Source organism: Poecilia formosa, unplaced genomic scaffold (assembly GCF_000485575.1).
Source record: "Poecilia formosa unplaced genomic scaffold, Poecilia_formosa-5.1.2 Scaffold182, whole genome shotgun sequence".
Lineage (NCBI taxonomy): Eukaryota > Metazoa > Chordata > Actinopteri > Cyprinodontiformes > Poeciliidae > Poecilia > Poecilia formosa.
In genome coordinates, this window is record NW_006800121.1 from 180,494 (window position 1) to 197,424 (window position 16,931).

The following is a 16,931-nucleotide window of genomic DNA, read 5'->3' on the forward strand; positions in this document are numbered from 1 at the left end:
ATTGAAAGAGGGCAATTTACTAAATTGAAAAGGCATAGTAAAAACCAGTCACGAGCAACTCTAAGCAGGGGAAATTTAAAAATAATCAAGAAAATTTGATGAAATATAAACGGTACAAAAAGTGACATAATATAAAAGCAGTATGGAGTTGGAAAATAAAATACAATTAACTAAAAATATACAAAAAAGGAAAACAAAATGTTACGACCTACTGTTGATTACTTCATGGGCAGAGCATAGCTGCGAGACATTTTTTTTGACATAAAAAAGCCGCATGTAAACCGGATGTAGTAGTTCTGTACTGACGTACTTCCTGTTGTCACCACCGTATGTGACCCCCGGCTACAAGAGACACCAGCCTCCTCCTGAAGACACTTTTCTGACTCCTGTTTTCTGAAACGTAGGTTAACTTTTGTTTTTTATTTGCTTTATCGTTGTGTCGCTGCTATTAGACGTCGTTTCGGTCTCGTACTGAACGCGACGTGTCTTTAAACCGGGCTTAAACTAAGGTCAGCGCCACACGGCTGCTTACCGAGGTAAGCTAATAAGCTAGTGAGGAGGTGTGTGACTTTCTGGTGGACCTGACCAGCCATTTTCTATTCTCTTTAATGCCACCGGGAGATTTACTCGGCCAATATCAGCGATTCAGCTTCAGGGAGGGACCAAAACAAAGCTGAGGCAACGAAGGACAAGAACAGGTTGTGATTAAATGGTTGTCAACGTCCGGGCGGCCATGCATGTTTTGCAACTAGTTAAAGATTAACAAACCCGAAGAAGGAGCATGTGGATATGCTTGTGTGGTGAATTGAGAGCTTCATAACTTTTAATTTATTATTTTTGTATAAAGTTATTCCTAAGGTCCACCTTTCATGAAGGCAGGTTTATTCGTTTACCTTTGTATATTCAGAGAAGTTCATACATTCATATTAAATATGGCTAATTTCTTTGTTTTGTGAGCGAAGAAGCAGAATAGCATACTTTATGAATGTTTATTGAATGTTCTAATGTTTTTCTTCCATCTCCAGCTATTGTTACACCAACAAATATATATTTAAAAAAAGGGTTATGTGTAATATTAAAGGGAGTAGAAGTAGCCTGTTTTGTTGATGACAGGTTCAAGGTATGTCCTGTATAAATAAACTCATTTTGATGATGCCCCAACTATCTGTAGAAGTTGAAGGATCAGGCAATCTCTTTGAACTGTGATCTTCAGCTCTTAAATAGATTTTCAATTGGATTAAAATCAGGCGACTGAGTGGGTCGTTCATGCAGGTTTATGTTGTCTGTTCAAGATTGTTGTCCAGTTGGAAAAGTTCACACTTATCTCATCCTTTGATTTATATCAGAAATTTATCAGTTTCCTGACAATAAATCTGCCAGTAGCTTACACTGAACAGTCCCACCTCCAAAGTTTTCTGTTTGTTAATGTTATTTTTCCAAACAATTTGTGCATCATGACATCCAGAGAGTTTAATTTTGATCTCATTATGCGAGAATCGACAGCAGTCTCCAAGCTTTTCTTTGATTTGTCCTAAACCTCTGCAGGTAGACTTGTGAAAATTACATATTTTTCTGGACTATAAATTGTCCCTGTTTATTATGTTTTTTTTCCAGACCGTTTTCAAGTAATATATTGATAATAGAATAATAATCTGAGACTAATAAACTTTAACTTTGTACAGAACACTTAAGTCTGGAACTGGAAATAAAACTAAAACATCAATAGAAAATACAGAAGTGGATTAAATAAGTAATCTTTATGTAGGTTGTGTATAATCAAATCTGTTTAACAAGATAAATGTCTGCTAAAGATTAATTATGTTTTATAAAACTAGCTTAACCAGTCTTTACTCTTAATGTCACTGGTGCATATAAAAAAAATAATTTAAAATAAGCCAACAACGCTTAGCCTGGTGGGGAGGCAAGTAAAGCCTGGTGGCCCGCCAGGCTTATAATGCTCTGGTGGGAAACCCTGAAATTCTCCTTCAAAAAATATAAATTCTCAAAATGTAAATTATCAAGCTAATTTAAATTTATTATGCAATTAAGTGTTTATTGCGACAGGCAACTTAAAACAGGCTTCAGCTTGTTTTCTTCATTGTGCTTTATTGTTTTCATGCAAAAACTGCACCTGCTACATTCAGGTCTTGCTAATGTTCTCTTTAAAAGTTTCCTGGCTTTGATTTTCTGAGGAATCTTACAAGGAGCTCCTAGTTCTCTCTGGTTCAGGGTGAAATATTTTTATTTTTTTCTTCCACTTCTGAGCAATATTTAGACGTTTTTCGCTCAGCGTTGCCTCAGCCTGATCGTTGTCCTTTTCACTCAGCGTCTAGGGTCACCACCCTATCCATGTGTGTTTCCTGATGGGCAGCTGGTCCCGCGGTGCCGTGCTGGAGCTCTACAGGGCGCTGCTCCGCGCAGGGCGTCACCTTCAGTACACCGACCGGAACTACTACCGCCGGGCCGTGGCCCGTGAGTTTCGGCGCTGCCAGGCCCTGACCGTACCCGAGGATAAGGAGGAAGCACTGAAGAGGGGCCAGTTCTTTCTCAACAGCAGGCTGGGCGGGCTTATGTAGGGCGGGGGGAGGGGAAGGGAACACCCAGTGGTGGGGTCAAGAGGTCGTCAGGATCCGCATCTCTCAGGTAGCGTCAACAAAGAATCTTGTTTTAATTACCAAACATGTTTTTTTTTTTTTATTCTAACCGCTTGACAGTGGAACAATAGCTGCTTCTTCTTCTTCTTCTTCTTCTTCTTCTTCTTCTGCCTTCATTCTGTTGTTATGATCAGGTTTGTATGCTCTCGGTGGCAGGATGGCGGGCGTGAACGGAGACCGCAAGGGGAAGAAAGATGACAACGGGATCGGGACCGCTATCGACTTCATGCTTTCCAATGCCAAACTCGTTCTGGGTGTGGGCGGGGCAGCCATGCTGGGCATCGCGACCCTCGCTGTCAAAAGAGTAAGTCTGACAATCCCAGTCTTTTTTTTTTTTTTTTTTTGGTTACCTCCACATACTTCCCTCCTGGAGGCGTGACCTGTTGTTTGTGCAGATGTATGACCGGACCATAAGTGCCCCCACCAGCCCCACCAAGATGCAGCAGACGGGGAAGAGAAGCTGGGAAGAGCCGGCCTGGGTGGGCTCGTCTCCACGAGTTCTCAACCACGACATGAAGTCCACGGTTAGCCGCTCCCTGCAGTCTCTGCCCACGACCTCTTGCTCTTTTGAAGCAGGTGAGGCGGATGTTCTTCTGTCACTCTGACGGCATTGTTCTATTTTCAGATGTGGGGTTTTTTCCTTGTGTTATGCAGTATTTAATTTTGTGAAAAAGACAATCAGCCAGGTGTTTTTTTTTTTTCTTTTCTTCATCTGTCGACAGACAGCTTCCTTGGAGGATTGTTACTCTTTCTTTACAGTGGGTTTGGACCTTCTGTCTTCCCGTAGCTGATGATTTCCTGATGTTTTTAGGTTCCTGATAATAAAACCACCTATAGGATCACCCTCAGTAATTTATTGCTTTTAGGTTTAGTGTTGTTGTTTGCCAACTCTTGATAGCGCAGATGTAGTTCTTTGCAAAATCCTTCATATCCCTTTGAACTTTATTCCATTTTGTTACCAAACAACAAACATTAAAGTATTTATTTTTGTATTTTATGTGATGGACCAACATAATATAAAATGTAGTTGTGACATTTTCAAGTGTGCAGATTCTCAGTTGGACTGGATTGCTCTAGTGAACACTTAATCTTTTGTAGCAAAGGATGCACTTTAAAAAATACTTGAAACACGTTATAAATATTTTTTGTACAGTTTCAGCTTAATTCCTGCTCTGATTATGTTTTTCTTTCAGCATATTGCTTCTTTTTTGCGTTTGTACTCTACACGAATTGATTACCAAATTAGTTGATGATTATTTTATTAATGGATTAAGTCCGTTTTTATTCACTAATTGACGTCTGGAGGCAGCTGGTTGCACTGTCAGAAAGTTCAGATTATTTGTTAAAAACTTTACATTTGTTGAAGGGACTTGATGACTTTTGCGAAGAACAGTATCCATCCCTCAGCTCTGAAGTTTGCTTCCCTCTTCCTCCCTCAAAGTTCTGCTGCATTCTTAACAAAAGCGTCTCCGTCGTCTCCTCAGACTGCCTGCGCAGAGCCGCAGGTCGCTCCGCGGTGGGAGGAAGCGGCGCCACCCAGTCCAGCCTGATGCAGGCCCGCATGCGCCTCTCCCTGCAGGAGCGTCTGTGGGACTTTTACCAGACCAGGGTCAACATCCCCGCCGAGGAGCAGGCCACGGCCAGGAGGGCGGCGCTGGACATCTGCGCCGAGCTGCGGGTCTTCCTTCACGCCAAGCTGCCTGACATGCCACTCAGAGAGATGTACCTCAGCGGCAGTCTCTATGACGACCTGCAGGTGAGCGCCGTTGCTGCTCGACCGGTTCCGGAAGCGCGACCCGTACCGTCAGCTAATTTGCAAGTGTGTTGAAACAAACACTTGCAGAAAGTGTATTTTACTACTTTTTTTTTTTTTGTTTGTCTTTGTAATCGTAAAAATAGTATATGATTTAAAAAGAATAACAAGAAATAACGACAAAAATGCTTGAACCATATTTTGCTAGACTGCTGCTGGGGGAAAAAAAGAGTAATAAATTTGTGTTTCTCACAAACACAGGATATAGTCTTGTACATTCTGATAATACCTTTGGCTGATCTCGTAAAATATGTGATGATTTTAAGAGTAGGTCTTTTTTTTTTTTGCCTGTGGTGAGTCCACCAGAGGACACGTTGATGGCGCAAGTAGCTAACAGTCCCGTAATAAAAAATGAGTACATTTCTGCTAAAAAAAAAAAAAAATGCAAAAAAACTCAAGAAATTTTAGATTATTATTTGAAATTTTCTAGAAAAAAACCTGAAATATTCTGGGTTTCAAAAAGTTTTGACTTTTGAAACTCTGAAAGGTTTCAAAAGCCGAACATTTTTGACTTTTAAAGCTTAAGAGATTAATTTAAGATTTTTTGTCACAAATTTTCAGGTTTTCAAGATCAAATATTTCCAAGATTAATCTAAAAACTTCTGAGGTTTATAGAGAAAATTCTCTCCCTTTTTTAAATCTATAATGGCCTTAATACACCTTCAACCATTACACTAAATTATGACAATTACTATTCATTAAAGAGAATTATAACAGTATCTAGGAAAATAGGTCTCCTAACAAGTAGTATTTACTTGTAGATGTGCCACTCTGTCGCTGTGCAGTTTAAGAATAATCCACAAGTTTTTATTTCTTCAGCTCAAGCTCAAACAAGCCAGCGGTTTGGATCATGCAGCGGGAAACAAATGCAAATTTTAATCTGGGATTTTGAATTAAAATGTTCCAATCCTGCAGGTGGTGACGGCCGACCACGCCCAGCTGATGGTGCCTCTCGTGTTGGAGAAGAACCTGTGGTCGTCCATCCCCGGCGAGGACACCATCATGAACATCCCGGGGTTCTGGCTCGTCCGCAGGGAGAACCTGGAGTACTTCCCTCGCAGCAGCAGCTACTGGGACCGCTGCATGGTCGGTGGCTACCTCTCCCCCAAATCGGTCCTGGAGGTCTTCGACAAGCTCGTCGCCGGCTCCATCAACTGGCCCGCCATCGGCAGCGTCCTCGACTACATCATCCGCCCCGTGGTTCCCTCGGAGACGCTCACCCTGGAGGTCCAGTACGAGACGGACCGCAGGCTGTACGTGGACTTCCTGCCTCTGCTGGTGATGGAGGACGGAACGTCGCTGATCGCCAAGCCACACCGGCTCGCCGCCGAGCGCCATGAGAACCTGTGGCGGCAGAGCTTCCGCGTGGCCGAGACGGCGCGCCTCCGGGCGCTGGACCAGGAGGACGGCGGCTGCCGGTACGCCTGCCTCAAGGCGGCGAAGGCGGCGTGCAAGCTCAACCCGGCTCTCCACCGCCTCAACTCCAGCCAGCTCACCAACGCCATCCTGCTGCTGAGCGAGAAGGAAGGCGACTGGACGCGGGAGGCGCTGGCCGACCGCTTCCTGCAGCTGCTGCGAGCGCTGGTGGGACACTTGGAGGCCGGGAGGCTGCCGTGCGCCCTCAACCCCAAAGTTAACTTGTTCTGCGAGCTGACGGAGCAGGAAGTGGACGAGCTGGGGTACACGCTCTACTGCGCCCTGTCAGATCCAGAGCAGCTGCTGAGAACTGCTGCGGAGCCGTGAAACGACTCCAACAAGCAACAAATTAGAAGCCAACGTCAGTTTTTTTTTTATTTTATTATTATTTTTGGGGGTCAAATATTCTTCAGTCGTGATGAAGCTCCAGAAGAAAAAACCCTGCATGGAAAACAAATCACCTCTTTTTGTTCTTGTTACCTCTAAAAAACCATCAGTGAGTAACCATGACGCAGTGTTGGACTCGCCTCAAAGCCATTGTATTAATGAAGTTTAGCCTGTTGTGCTCAGATCACCTCTGAGGTCTTTAACTTCCTGTCGTGTAGAAAGAGGAATGCACAAATTCAGCTTTATTTGGGCTCCTTTGACCTCCATTTGCAGTTACTATGGCAACTGTTACCAATCTGTTTTTAATTTAGTTTCAAAGGATTGAATGTAATGTTAAGTGTTGTATGGCAAGCCAATGTGTAATAAAATCCTGATCAGCCTCAACGACTCAGCGTTCTTAAAAATAAAACGATGTAAGAATCAAATTTCTGCACATTTAAATTTCATTAATACAGTGGCTGATTAACGTATTTCACACTATGGTACCTTGCAAAAGTATTCACACCACTTTAATTTTTTTTTTCACATTTTGTCAGCTTACAACCATAAACTTTTATCTATTTGAGTCAAATTTATCGACCCAAACAAAGTGGTTCAGGATCTGAAAAGTGTGGCGTGCATTTGTTTTCTGCCCCACTTACTCTAAAATCTTCAAATAAAATCCAGTGCATTAGTAAAATAGACTCAGACCTGTTTGTAATTTAATCTACTGACAGCAGTATGAATTTATTTATTTATTTTATTTATTTTAGTGGCATCAAAACAAAGATGGCTGAACTCATTTACGCCAAACTGCTTCAACTTCTGGCTGAAACATTTGTTCTCCCTCGCGTGTTCACTTGTGACAAAATGTGAAAAAAGGTTCAATTGTTGTGACTTTTGTGTGACACTGTGCAAAAACTTTTGAACGTCGTGGTCCCAGCGCGATGTAGAAAGTGGTAAAAGTTTAGTTGAGATTCTAACTGGAGGTGAAACAGGACGACCATATAAGGCGAGCAGGAAATGCCCGATTTGTTGCCGGTGAGGATAAAACAAAAAGCTGCTCTTTGTTTGTTGGAATAAAAAGGAGTTTTATTCTGTAATTGCTTGGATGTGGATGTGGACACAAATTATCAGAAAATATTTTAACCCCATCTGGTTTGTTCATTTGGAGCCTAAATCTTTGTAGCAAATTTAAGATAACCCATAAACTACCAGATAGGCTGCAGACGCTGCTCCAGTTTCAGTTTGGAGCACTTTGTTCATTCTGATGCCTTTAGGTGTGTGTAAATGCAGATTAATGGAAAGGATCCAGGCAGTGTTGTGTTAAGCAGCCAGACATTAAGATTGGATTAAGGTGCAGGTCTGTGTCGCTACGGCTAAAAGGACCAGGAGGGATCCATTATTAACCTGCAGTCGGTAAGCTGCTTCTGCCCGTCTGATCTTTGTGTTGAACAATAGTTTCCAGGTGCTAATCTTAGGTCATGATCAGGATCTTAACACAGGCCTGCAGGTACAGCGTCTCGCTAAACAAACCGTTAAATCAACGCTGTAGGATCTGAAGTGGAACGGAACTAATATGGCCGTCACTTTATTTCACAGGGTTCTGGTAAATTTTCCCTTTCCAAAATTTTCTGTCTTTATTTTCAACATTTGAGCACAGATATTTAAACTTGGTTGGCGGCTTTTTTTTTTTCTCCTCCATTTTGGCTTTTTTGTTATGTTTTTGCGTCGGGACAAACAGAGACAGACCTTTTGAATTCCCGTCGTCATAAGTCACAGCTTGGGATCTTTTAAGCTTTATTTGGTGAGAATAAAAAAAGTTAGTGTCAGAACTATCTTTAGCATCTTAATCAGACCAACTTGTGACACCTTTGTGTCATAAGTTTGAAGAAGGTCCAAAAGTTCAAACAGTTGAGTTGAATTATTTTCAGTGAGTTTTGTTATGTTGCAAAATGAAAGCTAAAAGTCAATTTTAACCCAATTTTCTCAGAAAAGTGTCTGTCTTTTACCAGATTAATAAACTTGCGTTTCAATACCCAGTTATGCTTTATGCCATACTTCTAAAGACTGTATTGGAACCCTGATGCACAAATTAGACAAAAGTCACATATTTGTTTTCTACCACAGTAAGAAAATGTTAGTGCAGCCATCAGCTTTGGAGATTTGTGTCAATTTTCTTTGCAAAGTATCTTAAGCTCAGTCAGGATGGATGGAGAGCAGCTGCGTAACATCCAGATTTTCCACAGATGAGCTTATTTTGGTCTGGACTTTGACTAGGCCATTGATGCTCATTGAACTAAAGCATTTCACTGTCGCTCTGGCAGCTGGAAGGTGAACCTCCAACCTGATCTCAGATTCAGTGCAGTTTCTAACTGGTTCTCTTCTCCTCTGTCCCCACAGCATGCTGCTGCCACCGCTTAGAGATGGGTTGACATGCAGCGCAGTATTAGTTTAGTTTTACTCATAGGAAAACTTTAAATGGAGTATTAATACTTTTGCAAGGCAGCTTTCCTTTTGTTTTTTAGCCAAAGATTGTGTTCATTTGCTCAGAAATCAGTGATTCGCTCCCAGAATATAAAAGTTTATTCCAAATTAAAGATAAGTAGGAATAGCTGCCAGACTCAAGTAAAGTTAGTCCCACATCTAGTCGTTCTGTTTTCACTCTTAGCCTTAGGATAAAGTTGAAACATCACCTCATCTCCACACCTGTAATCCTGTTCATATCGTGTACATTGATCGATTTATTTAATCATGACAAAAGAAAACAAGTGAATATTTTTGTATTTATTAAACATTTGTAACCAAAAAGAGAGCTGAATATTTATTTTCACTGATTCAGGTCAACATAGAACGGTACATATCTGTGCATCAAGTGCTTTGGTCAGAGTGTAGAGTTTTCTGTGCATATGATGAGTCTTCCTCTGCATATTAATTCATGCTGTACGTTACTACTGTGCTAAAGTGAGGCGTCGCCATGCCACGTCCGAAAATAAAACCCAAAACCGGTCGCTTCTTCTGAGCGGAGGGCAGCCGTACGCTGTGATGCATGTAACCCCAAAACCCATGAGTTCTTTTTAAACATTGGAGCACTTTGTATACGTCAATAAACGTTGAAATGATCGGAGACGGTCTCTGCGTTTTTCTAAGGACATGATTTGAAGTCAGTGTAATGAAAGCAATACAAAGAATTCAATGTTTTTATTCAGCTTTGAAAAACTCACACAGAATAGGATTTTAATTTAGCTAGAATTAAAAAAAAAAAAAGGTTTTAAGCAGAGAACATGAAATCCAAGGTTTGAAAATATACCAGGACAACGTAAAGTTGAATTTAACTATTATAACCCAGTTTCACACATAAGTGCAACAAGTAGACGTGTCAATTCACGTCAACATGCTGAATTTTCTAGCCATTAAAGCTGAATCTTTGGAAAACGGTGAACTGTAGCATTTCTTGCTGTATTTTTTAAATCAGCTGATTATTTTTCCTTGAAAGTCTTTATTAGACATTGAAAAGAAACTTTATCTGTTTCCTATGTGTTCAAATAGGAGACAGAAAAAATTTAAATAAAATAGATAAAATGGGAGACTCCTATTTGGCGGGTGCAAACCCGACTCGGTCCTCGTTCCTGTCAAACACGGTGTAGTACTTCCCAATGAACACGTCTCCCAGGATCCAAAGCGGCCCGGCCGGCGGCGGGATGTCCATGCCCATGAACCCAGACAGACAGATGGACACGCCCATCTGAGACTCCTGCAACAAAGGGGAAGGAGAAAAAGAATAAAAGATTATTTTACACTGGTGCCCATGACGTTGGAATAATTTAAGGTAAAGGTAATTTTATTTATATAGCACATTTTCAGTAACCTGGCATTACAAAGTGCTTTACAGGAACTGAAAGGAAATACAAACAAAATAAATCAAAAGAAAGAGCAAAAGAAGAAAAAGCTAATAATGTTGATCCAAAGTAAAACTAGATACTGAACTGTATCTGACTTCACACACATGAGCTTTTTCACAGGTTGTGTTCACTTTTAGAGACAGGAAACCATTTTAGATTCCTTTGAATAGTAAACGATGCTCTTTGAATTTTATTTTTTATGAGTTTGTTCTCTCAAACAATTTTTTTTAATCGTACATCGATAGACCCTGAATACAAACCAATTCCAGCCAGTGATTTTTTAATATTTTTCTTAGAACTGACTCTTCTGAGAAAACAGTTTGAATGAATAATAGATTGTTCAGGCTTTGAGTGCAACGTGCAACAAACATGCCGAGTGAAGCTCCTCTTGGCAGAACAAATAATATCACATTTCTAATAATCTGTCCACTTTAAAATGAAGTGCAATTATTGTGATTCTCTGTATTTTTAAATGCATTCATATAGTTCCTTTCTACACAGAATGCAATTACAGCTCATCAATTAATGTAATTTATCCTTAATGGTTGGAATTGTTATTAATTTGTTTATTTTGCAATGAATAAAGGTTTCTGCTGATCTGATGCCCCTTTGAAATGTGATTTTTGAAAAGTACTCAAAAATGCATTTTGTATTTTGGTATCCGCTCCTTTAGTGTAACAATCAGTCCAAGTTTAATTGGCTCATTTATCGTTTTTCCTGACGTTGAATGTTTGAAAATACTACTTTTAGTGTTTTCGCAAACAAAATAAAGGTATCAAAAATCTGTGCTCTAAAGAAACTTATTCAATGTAAAATAATCCAGTCAGACTGATGTACTTTTCTTATTTGTAAGATCACTACTAGGAGGAAAAACGACATGAAGTCACTCCTGTGGATTTCCTTCAGGGACAAGTGAATAAAATACCTCCTCTACATAAATACCTTCATGACATAATCCTCCCCGGTTAAGTTGAACATCTTCCCTCCGATGTTGAATGAGACGACAGGAAGCGTTGGGATCTTCTTGCAGTCAATCATGTACTAGAGAGGGAAAACGTCCACGCTGAAGTTGACGCAACAAAAGACGCAACACTTTCAAGATGTACGACTTTTACCTCTCCCATCAGCAGAGGCAGAGCGCCGATGGCTTTGTTCAGCGCTCTGACCTCTGCAGCAGGACCCACGATTAGAGACGTTCCCGTGTCGACAATTGCCTGGCAACCGTCTTTGCAGAGCGTCAGCTGGTTCCCCACGTCAACTCTGGGAGGTTAGAAGAACCACAGATTAAAAACTACTCATGTGAATTGGTGTTAAAAAACACCAATAAATGTCACTTTTATGCAGTCAAACAGATTAGAATAACATGTTGAAACTTCCTCAAATTTATCCCAGTTCCTCAAAGCAGCGGCGCCTCACCTGTTCATGTCGATCTGCCAGTAGGCCTTTCTTGTCACGTTGACGTAGTGTAGGGCTCCGGTGTAGTACTGCGGGTCGGTCCCACCCAGCATCAGCTCTCCTCCCACTGCTGCTTTCGGGTCCCTGAGGGTTCAAACCCGTTTCAACAGAAGGATTTTCTCAATGCAAACGGTTTTGCAACAGATTACCCAACAAACTTAAACCAAAACCTCGCAGCGGTTTCTTCTGCGTCGCAGTGAAGCTAAAACCCAAAACCCATCATTTGTAAAACGTATTTTTTCTTAAACCCACCTGCTGATGTAGACGGAGAAAATGTTCTGTGGCAGCAGCTTGGCCGCCATGGCTGTGTCGAACACCGGGGTGACTTTAGCCACCGATATGGACGGGTACGCCATGCCCAAGACGCCGTCGAACCGCGCGACGGCGAAGGTGATGCCAGGCTGCTTCACCGCTTCGCCAAACTGCTGACTGGGCACGGACAAACCCGCGACCTGCAAGCGACGGGATCAAATTCAAACCGACACAGGGTGATCATTGAATGCAGCTTTAAAGGTCGAGTGATTTGTTTTCTAAACTCACCGAGACGGTGTCCTCACTGATAAAGCCAGACAAGCTGCCTCTGCCGTACCGGATGGCAAACTCTGTCCCGTTCTTCACGTACGTGCTCGACTTTTGGGAGTTGTAACGGCGATGAACCCCTGGGTGGAAAAGTAAAGAAAAAAAAAAAGAAAAAAAGATGGTTTATTATTATGAAAGTTACAAAAAAGCCATTGCTAACCACTAAAACCAGAAACTGGTTATGTTGCAAAAGGCTTCAGTTTCAAACTGTTTTGAATTTGAACTCTCTGTGTAAAGCGACTTAATTAAAAGGTTGCAGTTGGAAGGCGAACTCACAGCAGGCCAGATCGAAGAAAGCGCAGTGGATGGACGGGACCCAGAGGTTGGAGGAGCCGGTGTCAAACAGGACGGAGAAGTTCTGCGGAGGGGTGCCGATGCTGATGACGCCATAGTATTGGGCCTAAAACAATAAATAAGGAAATAAGATTAAAAAAAGGCTTTTTCACATTTTGTCATATTACAGATCACAAAATTCATTTTGTTCCAACTTGAATCACAGGATTCATTTCAAAGTCTGGTAAAAACTAAAAGTCTGCGTGCATTTTTAATTCGGTTCCCCCTTTACTCCAATATCCACAAAACAGAACAATTTCATGATCTGAACTGTTAACTCCTGTTTTTGTGTTTTGCCCCGTTGTGTGATTCGACTGAATCAGATGTTATTGGTCTTAATGTCAGTCTGACGAGTGTGTTGCATCATCTATTTTATGTCTTATTTTGAATATTCATATCAATCTGCACATGCAAACTAGCTGGTTTTGCTCATGCTTATCAGTGATGCACTGTGCATTTTAAATAAATAAATCCAAAACGATCTTTAGAAGTCACAAAGGTAAATAAACAGTCACTTTGACATGAATCTCGCTGTTCTTTGAAGGCCTAAGAGCAGATATTTCTCCTTTCCTGATCCAAATGAATGCTTCACTGCCAGACTCCTGCAGAATCTGATCATATGCTGAGAACATATACTGGACTGTACTGGATCCAGAGGGAGTTTTTGCCATTAGAAACGGGGAGGGGATCCAGGTGAGTTTGCAGTCAGTGAAAGACATCCTGACTTCCTTTTACTTGTAATACCAGGGGGCATAATGAAGAAAGAACCGCCACTGGCTGGGAAACAGCTAGAACAAGCAGAAGCTGGCTGTTGAGAAATCACGTTGGGAAACCCCTGTTCTATCACAATAAAGCTCAATAAAAACACATTGGAGTTTGTGGTTTTAACATGAGGAAAATTGTGACAAAGATCAAGAGGTATGAATACTTTTTTTTAAAGCATGTAGCTGTGACCTGGACAGCCTGAAACTCTAAAGAGCACCACTAGAGTTAGGAATATTAGGTCACAATAAACACTTCTATGGTTATGCAAACTTCCCGTTTCATTGCTAGTCCAGTTTAGTTTCGTGTAAAGTGAGATCAAAGAGTAAACTCATCCTAAAGTTGGTATTAGGAGTTTTGCAATCAAATATTTGCTTAGATAAATGCATTTCTAGCCAAAGGGTGATCCTTTTTTTGTTTTGTTTTTTGTTTTACAGAAAATGGGGCAAGCACTGAAGGTATTCATGTAAAACAGTAGCCAAATGATAGCCTGAGTCAATATTAGAGTTGTAAAAAATATGTGATGAAGCATGATGTTTAACTTGGCCGCCATTTAAATCTGAACCGAGGCGCTCTGCAGGTGGACGTACATCCATGAAGTTGGTCAGCCTCTCCACAGGCAGCTTGGGGGACGGAGAGCTGTCCGGAGAGCCGACACTCTTGGCCAGAGCCCGAAGTTCCTCCACAGTCCTCCCATTGTCGCTCATGAGGCGGCGGAGGCTTCTGGTTTTATACAGCGGAACTCTGGAACGACATGTTTATTGGATTAAGACGCGGAGACGCATGAGCATCACGGGGTCAAAAACACGCTTCCGTGTCCGTCGCTCCTCCTCGTAAGCAAGCTTTAAAATACAACTAGCTACCTTTTACATTTTTTTTGAATAAACTAATTAATCAATACCACTGGCTGTAGCGGAATTGGACACGCGCGCGTCCAATTTTGCACTCCAACAACTTAAAAGTCGCACGCGCATTCCTCAACCTAATAAGTTGTTGGCTAACCAAGTGAGAAACATTATTTACCTTACGACGGCGGCGCATTGAGTAACGAGCAGCGCCAAGACAACGCAAAGCATCCTGACTTGTCTCATGTCTGTGCTCCTTACGATAGAATAAGCCCACTTCCCACTTCAGAAACAAACGGGTCCGCGGTCACAGCCCACTTTTTAAACTGACGCACCAAGCTAACGGGTCCTTCGGAAATGTCCGGACTCTCTCGGCTATTTCCGTTATGCAGCTCTGTCATTGGATGGAAAAATAACCAAAAAGGCGCTCTGATTGGCCGAAGAACTTAAGTAAGTAAATATGTCACTAGTTGTTACGCGAGTACAGCAAGAACTAGAAAGTGTGATGCTGTATGCTTTCGTTTAAGATGCCAAAACGTTTGAAATCAACTGCTCAAGACTTGCAGAAATGCAAGAAATAGGCAGACGCACCAGAACAAATTATAATCCTGCAAAGTGCCTAAGTGCGATTATTATAAGAAAAACTGTTGAAGATGAGTAAAAGCTTTTGAATAATGGAAAAATTCCACCTAAACAGTGTTAGAAATTGCTGGAGAGCAGTGGTTCCTAACCTAGACCGTAGGGTCACTGCAGTTTATAATTATATAAAAGGCTAAAAGTAGCTAAAATACCAATGGTTGCGTCTAGGCTTCCACTTGCATGTAGAGTTACAGTAATATATTCTATGCAGTGCAAAAAAAAAAAAAAGTCATTTAAACCTAAAATTTGAAAAAAACAGAAACATTCCCCTTTTCCTTTTGATAAAAACTGTGGGTGAATGAAATCCATACCTTTTATGGTACCTTACCTTTCATTTGTTTGGAGGCATCATTACCACGGAGACTACAAAAACATGCCACATGCAGCACGAAAAAAGGAAAAGCTCAAAGTATTCCAAGGTGTTAAACAGCATAAAAACTGTTAAACTGCTCAACTTCAAAATGGCCACTGCCTTGTTTCCTCCACGGCAGCCCTGAAACTGGATGATTGATTGCCATTAATAAGCAGGACCTAAAACATTCACTGTCAAACACAACGGACATTTTATATTGTAATTCTGCCACAGGATGGAGCGTTTTTATAATAAAAAGCTGAATATTATATAAAGTATGAAGGTTATGAATACCAAGAGATATGAACAAACAGGTGTGCTAATGCGCATGCGCACATCGATGTTACGTTTCTTATAAAACCGTCATACCTGTAGAAGTTTCATTTTGTGTGTTTTATTTCTTGGAAGTTTACGGTAAATAAATAAAAAAAATTAAAATAAGAAAAATCCAGTTATTTCCACGCAGTGTCCAGAAAGAGGCGTTGTTCTGCTTGTTGCCCAACAGCTTCGGTCAGCATTCAGCGTTATTCATGATTTTTGTAGGACAGTTTTTGCAGTTTTTTAAAGAAATATTGAAATATTAAAAAGGTAGATTAGCTATAGGGATAAAATATCCCGTGGGAGACAAAATTTGTAGTCAAACAGTATTTGTAGTAATAGTGATGCTAAACGCGACTAATGTCTTGTTTACAGTTTGGTAACGATATTGGAAACAGCAAAAGTTATTTATGTTAATATGTTTGATTAACATAGCAGCTTAATTAAATAAAATTTACCATAAACTCTGGATGTTGCGAGAGAAACCTTTTGGGAAGAACACCTGGAAGTTTTGGCCTTGCTTCTGAGAAAAACAGGAGAATTAAATGTGGACGTACTCTCAGAGGTGTCAGAGGAAGTCTGAACGGATTTTCCAAAGTCTTGCTGAAGATGAATTCCACTTTGCTTCTGGGCTGCATTTAATTGGACTTCTTGATTATCCAGAAGGAAGTTATAGTGGAAAAATTCAAACATCATCTGGAGAATCCTTTTCCTCAAAGGAAAATGTTTGTAGATACAAAAAGAAAGATCAGAAAGACCTTTTTTCCTACTTGTATTAATATGTTGTATTTATATATTTATATTTATTATATTTATATTTATTTTATTTTATTTATTTATTTGTATTTATATTTATATGACTTGTATTCAGATGAAAACTGCCTGAGTGAGGATTATACTCAGGCAGGCATGGATCCTGAACGATTTTCACAGATGGGTTTCAAACGTGGAACCAAAGAGGAAAGAAGGGATTTGGTGGAAAAGATTCTTTGGCGATTAATTTATAAGTTCAGTCTTAGACCTAGATATGCTGCAGATGAAATTAAGCACACCGTACCTATCCAGAAGAAGCGTGCTCCTAAACATTGGGAAGAAGTAAAGGACATAAATTTTGTCTTTTGTGACGAGATGGAAAATAAAAAACTCTGCCAAGACAACTTTCAACTTCTTTCTGGAAATGGCAATGCAGTTAAATAATTGCTCTTTAAAATGACTAAAAGTGAGAACCTAATAGTTATCCACAAGATCATAGAAAGTTTCAGGAGAACCCTCGCACGTCCCAGAAAAATCCATCTGAAGAAAAACCATCTTGAAGAGGCGTGGAAGTGGATTAAACATGCTGTCTGCTGTGGAGACGATTCAGACGACGGTCAGATTCAAGGATCCTCTCACTATGACTCGAGACAGGACTCCGACTTGGAACCGGACTATGACTCGAGACAGGACTCCGACTTGGAACCGGACTATGACTCGAGACAGGACTCCGACTTGGAACCG

The 16,931-nt window shown here is 40.8% G+C and overlaps 2 protein-coding genes across 5 annotated transcripts; one reads left to right on the forward strand and one right to left on the reverse strand.

The window, feature by feature from the left end:
- The first annotated feature begins 291 nt into the window (after positions 1-291).
- Positions 292-9,060, forward strand: mief1 (mitochondrial elongation factor 1). Of its 4 annotated transcripts, none has more exons than XM_007565688.2 (6): positions 292-400; positions 2,327-2,643; positions 2,789-2,958; positions 3,050-3,230; positions 4,139-4,410; positions 5,383-9,060. In XM_007565688.2, exons 3-6 carry the CDS (start codon positions 2,812-2,814, stop codon positions 6,208-6,210), a joined length of 1,428 nt encoding a protein of 475 aa, XP_007565750.1. In that variant the 5' UTR covers positions 292-400; positions 2,327-2,643; positions 2,789-2,811; the 3' UTR covers positions 6,211-9,060. The 4 variants fall into 4 exon arrangements, with proteins under 4 accessions (XP_007565750.1, XP_007565751.1, XP_016533886.1 ...); XM_007565689.2 differs by having other exon boundaries at positions 2,811-2,958; XM_016678400.1 differs by lacking the exon at positions 292-400 and adding an exon at positions 426-536.
- Positions 9,022-14,498, reverse strand: napsa (napsin A aspartic peptidase). Its single transcript, XM_007565686.2, has 9 exons — positions 14,304-14,498; positions 13,871-14,024; positions 12,462-12,585; positions 12,147-12,265; positions 11,859-12,058; positions 11,568-11,690; positions 11,267-11,411; positions 11,094-11,192; positions 9,022-10,003 (listed from the first exon to the last, which is right to left on the reverse strand). Exons 1-9 carry the CDS (start codon positions 14,369-14,371, stop codon positions 9,842-9,844), a joined length of 1,194 nt encoding a protein of 397 aa, XP_007565748.1. The 5' UTR covers positions 14,372-14,498; the 3' UTR covers positions 9,022-9,841.
- Positions 14,499-16,931: the final 2,433 nt, after the last annotated feature.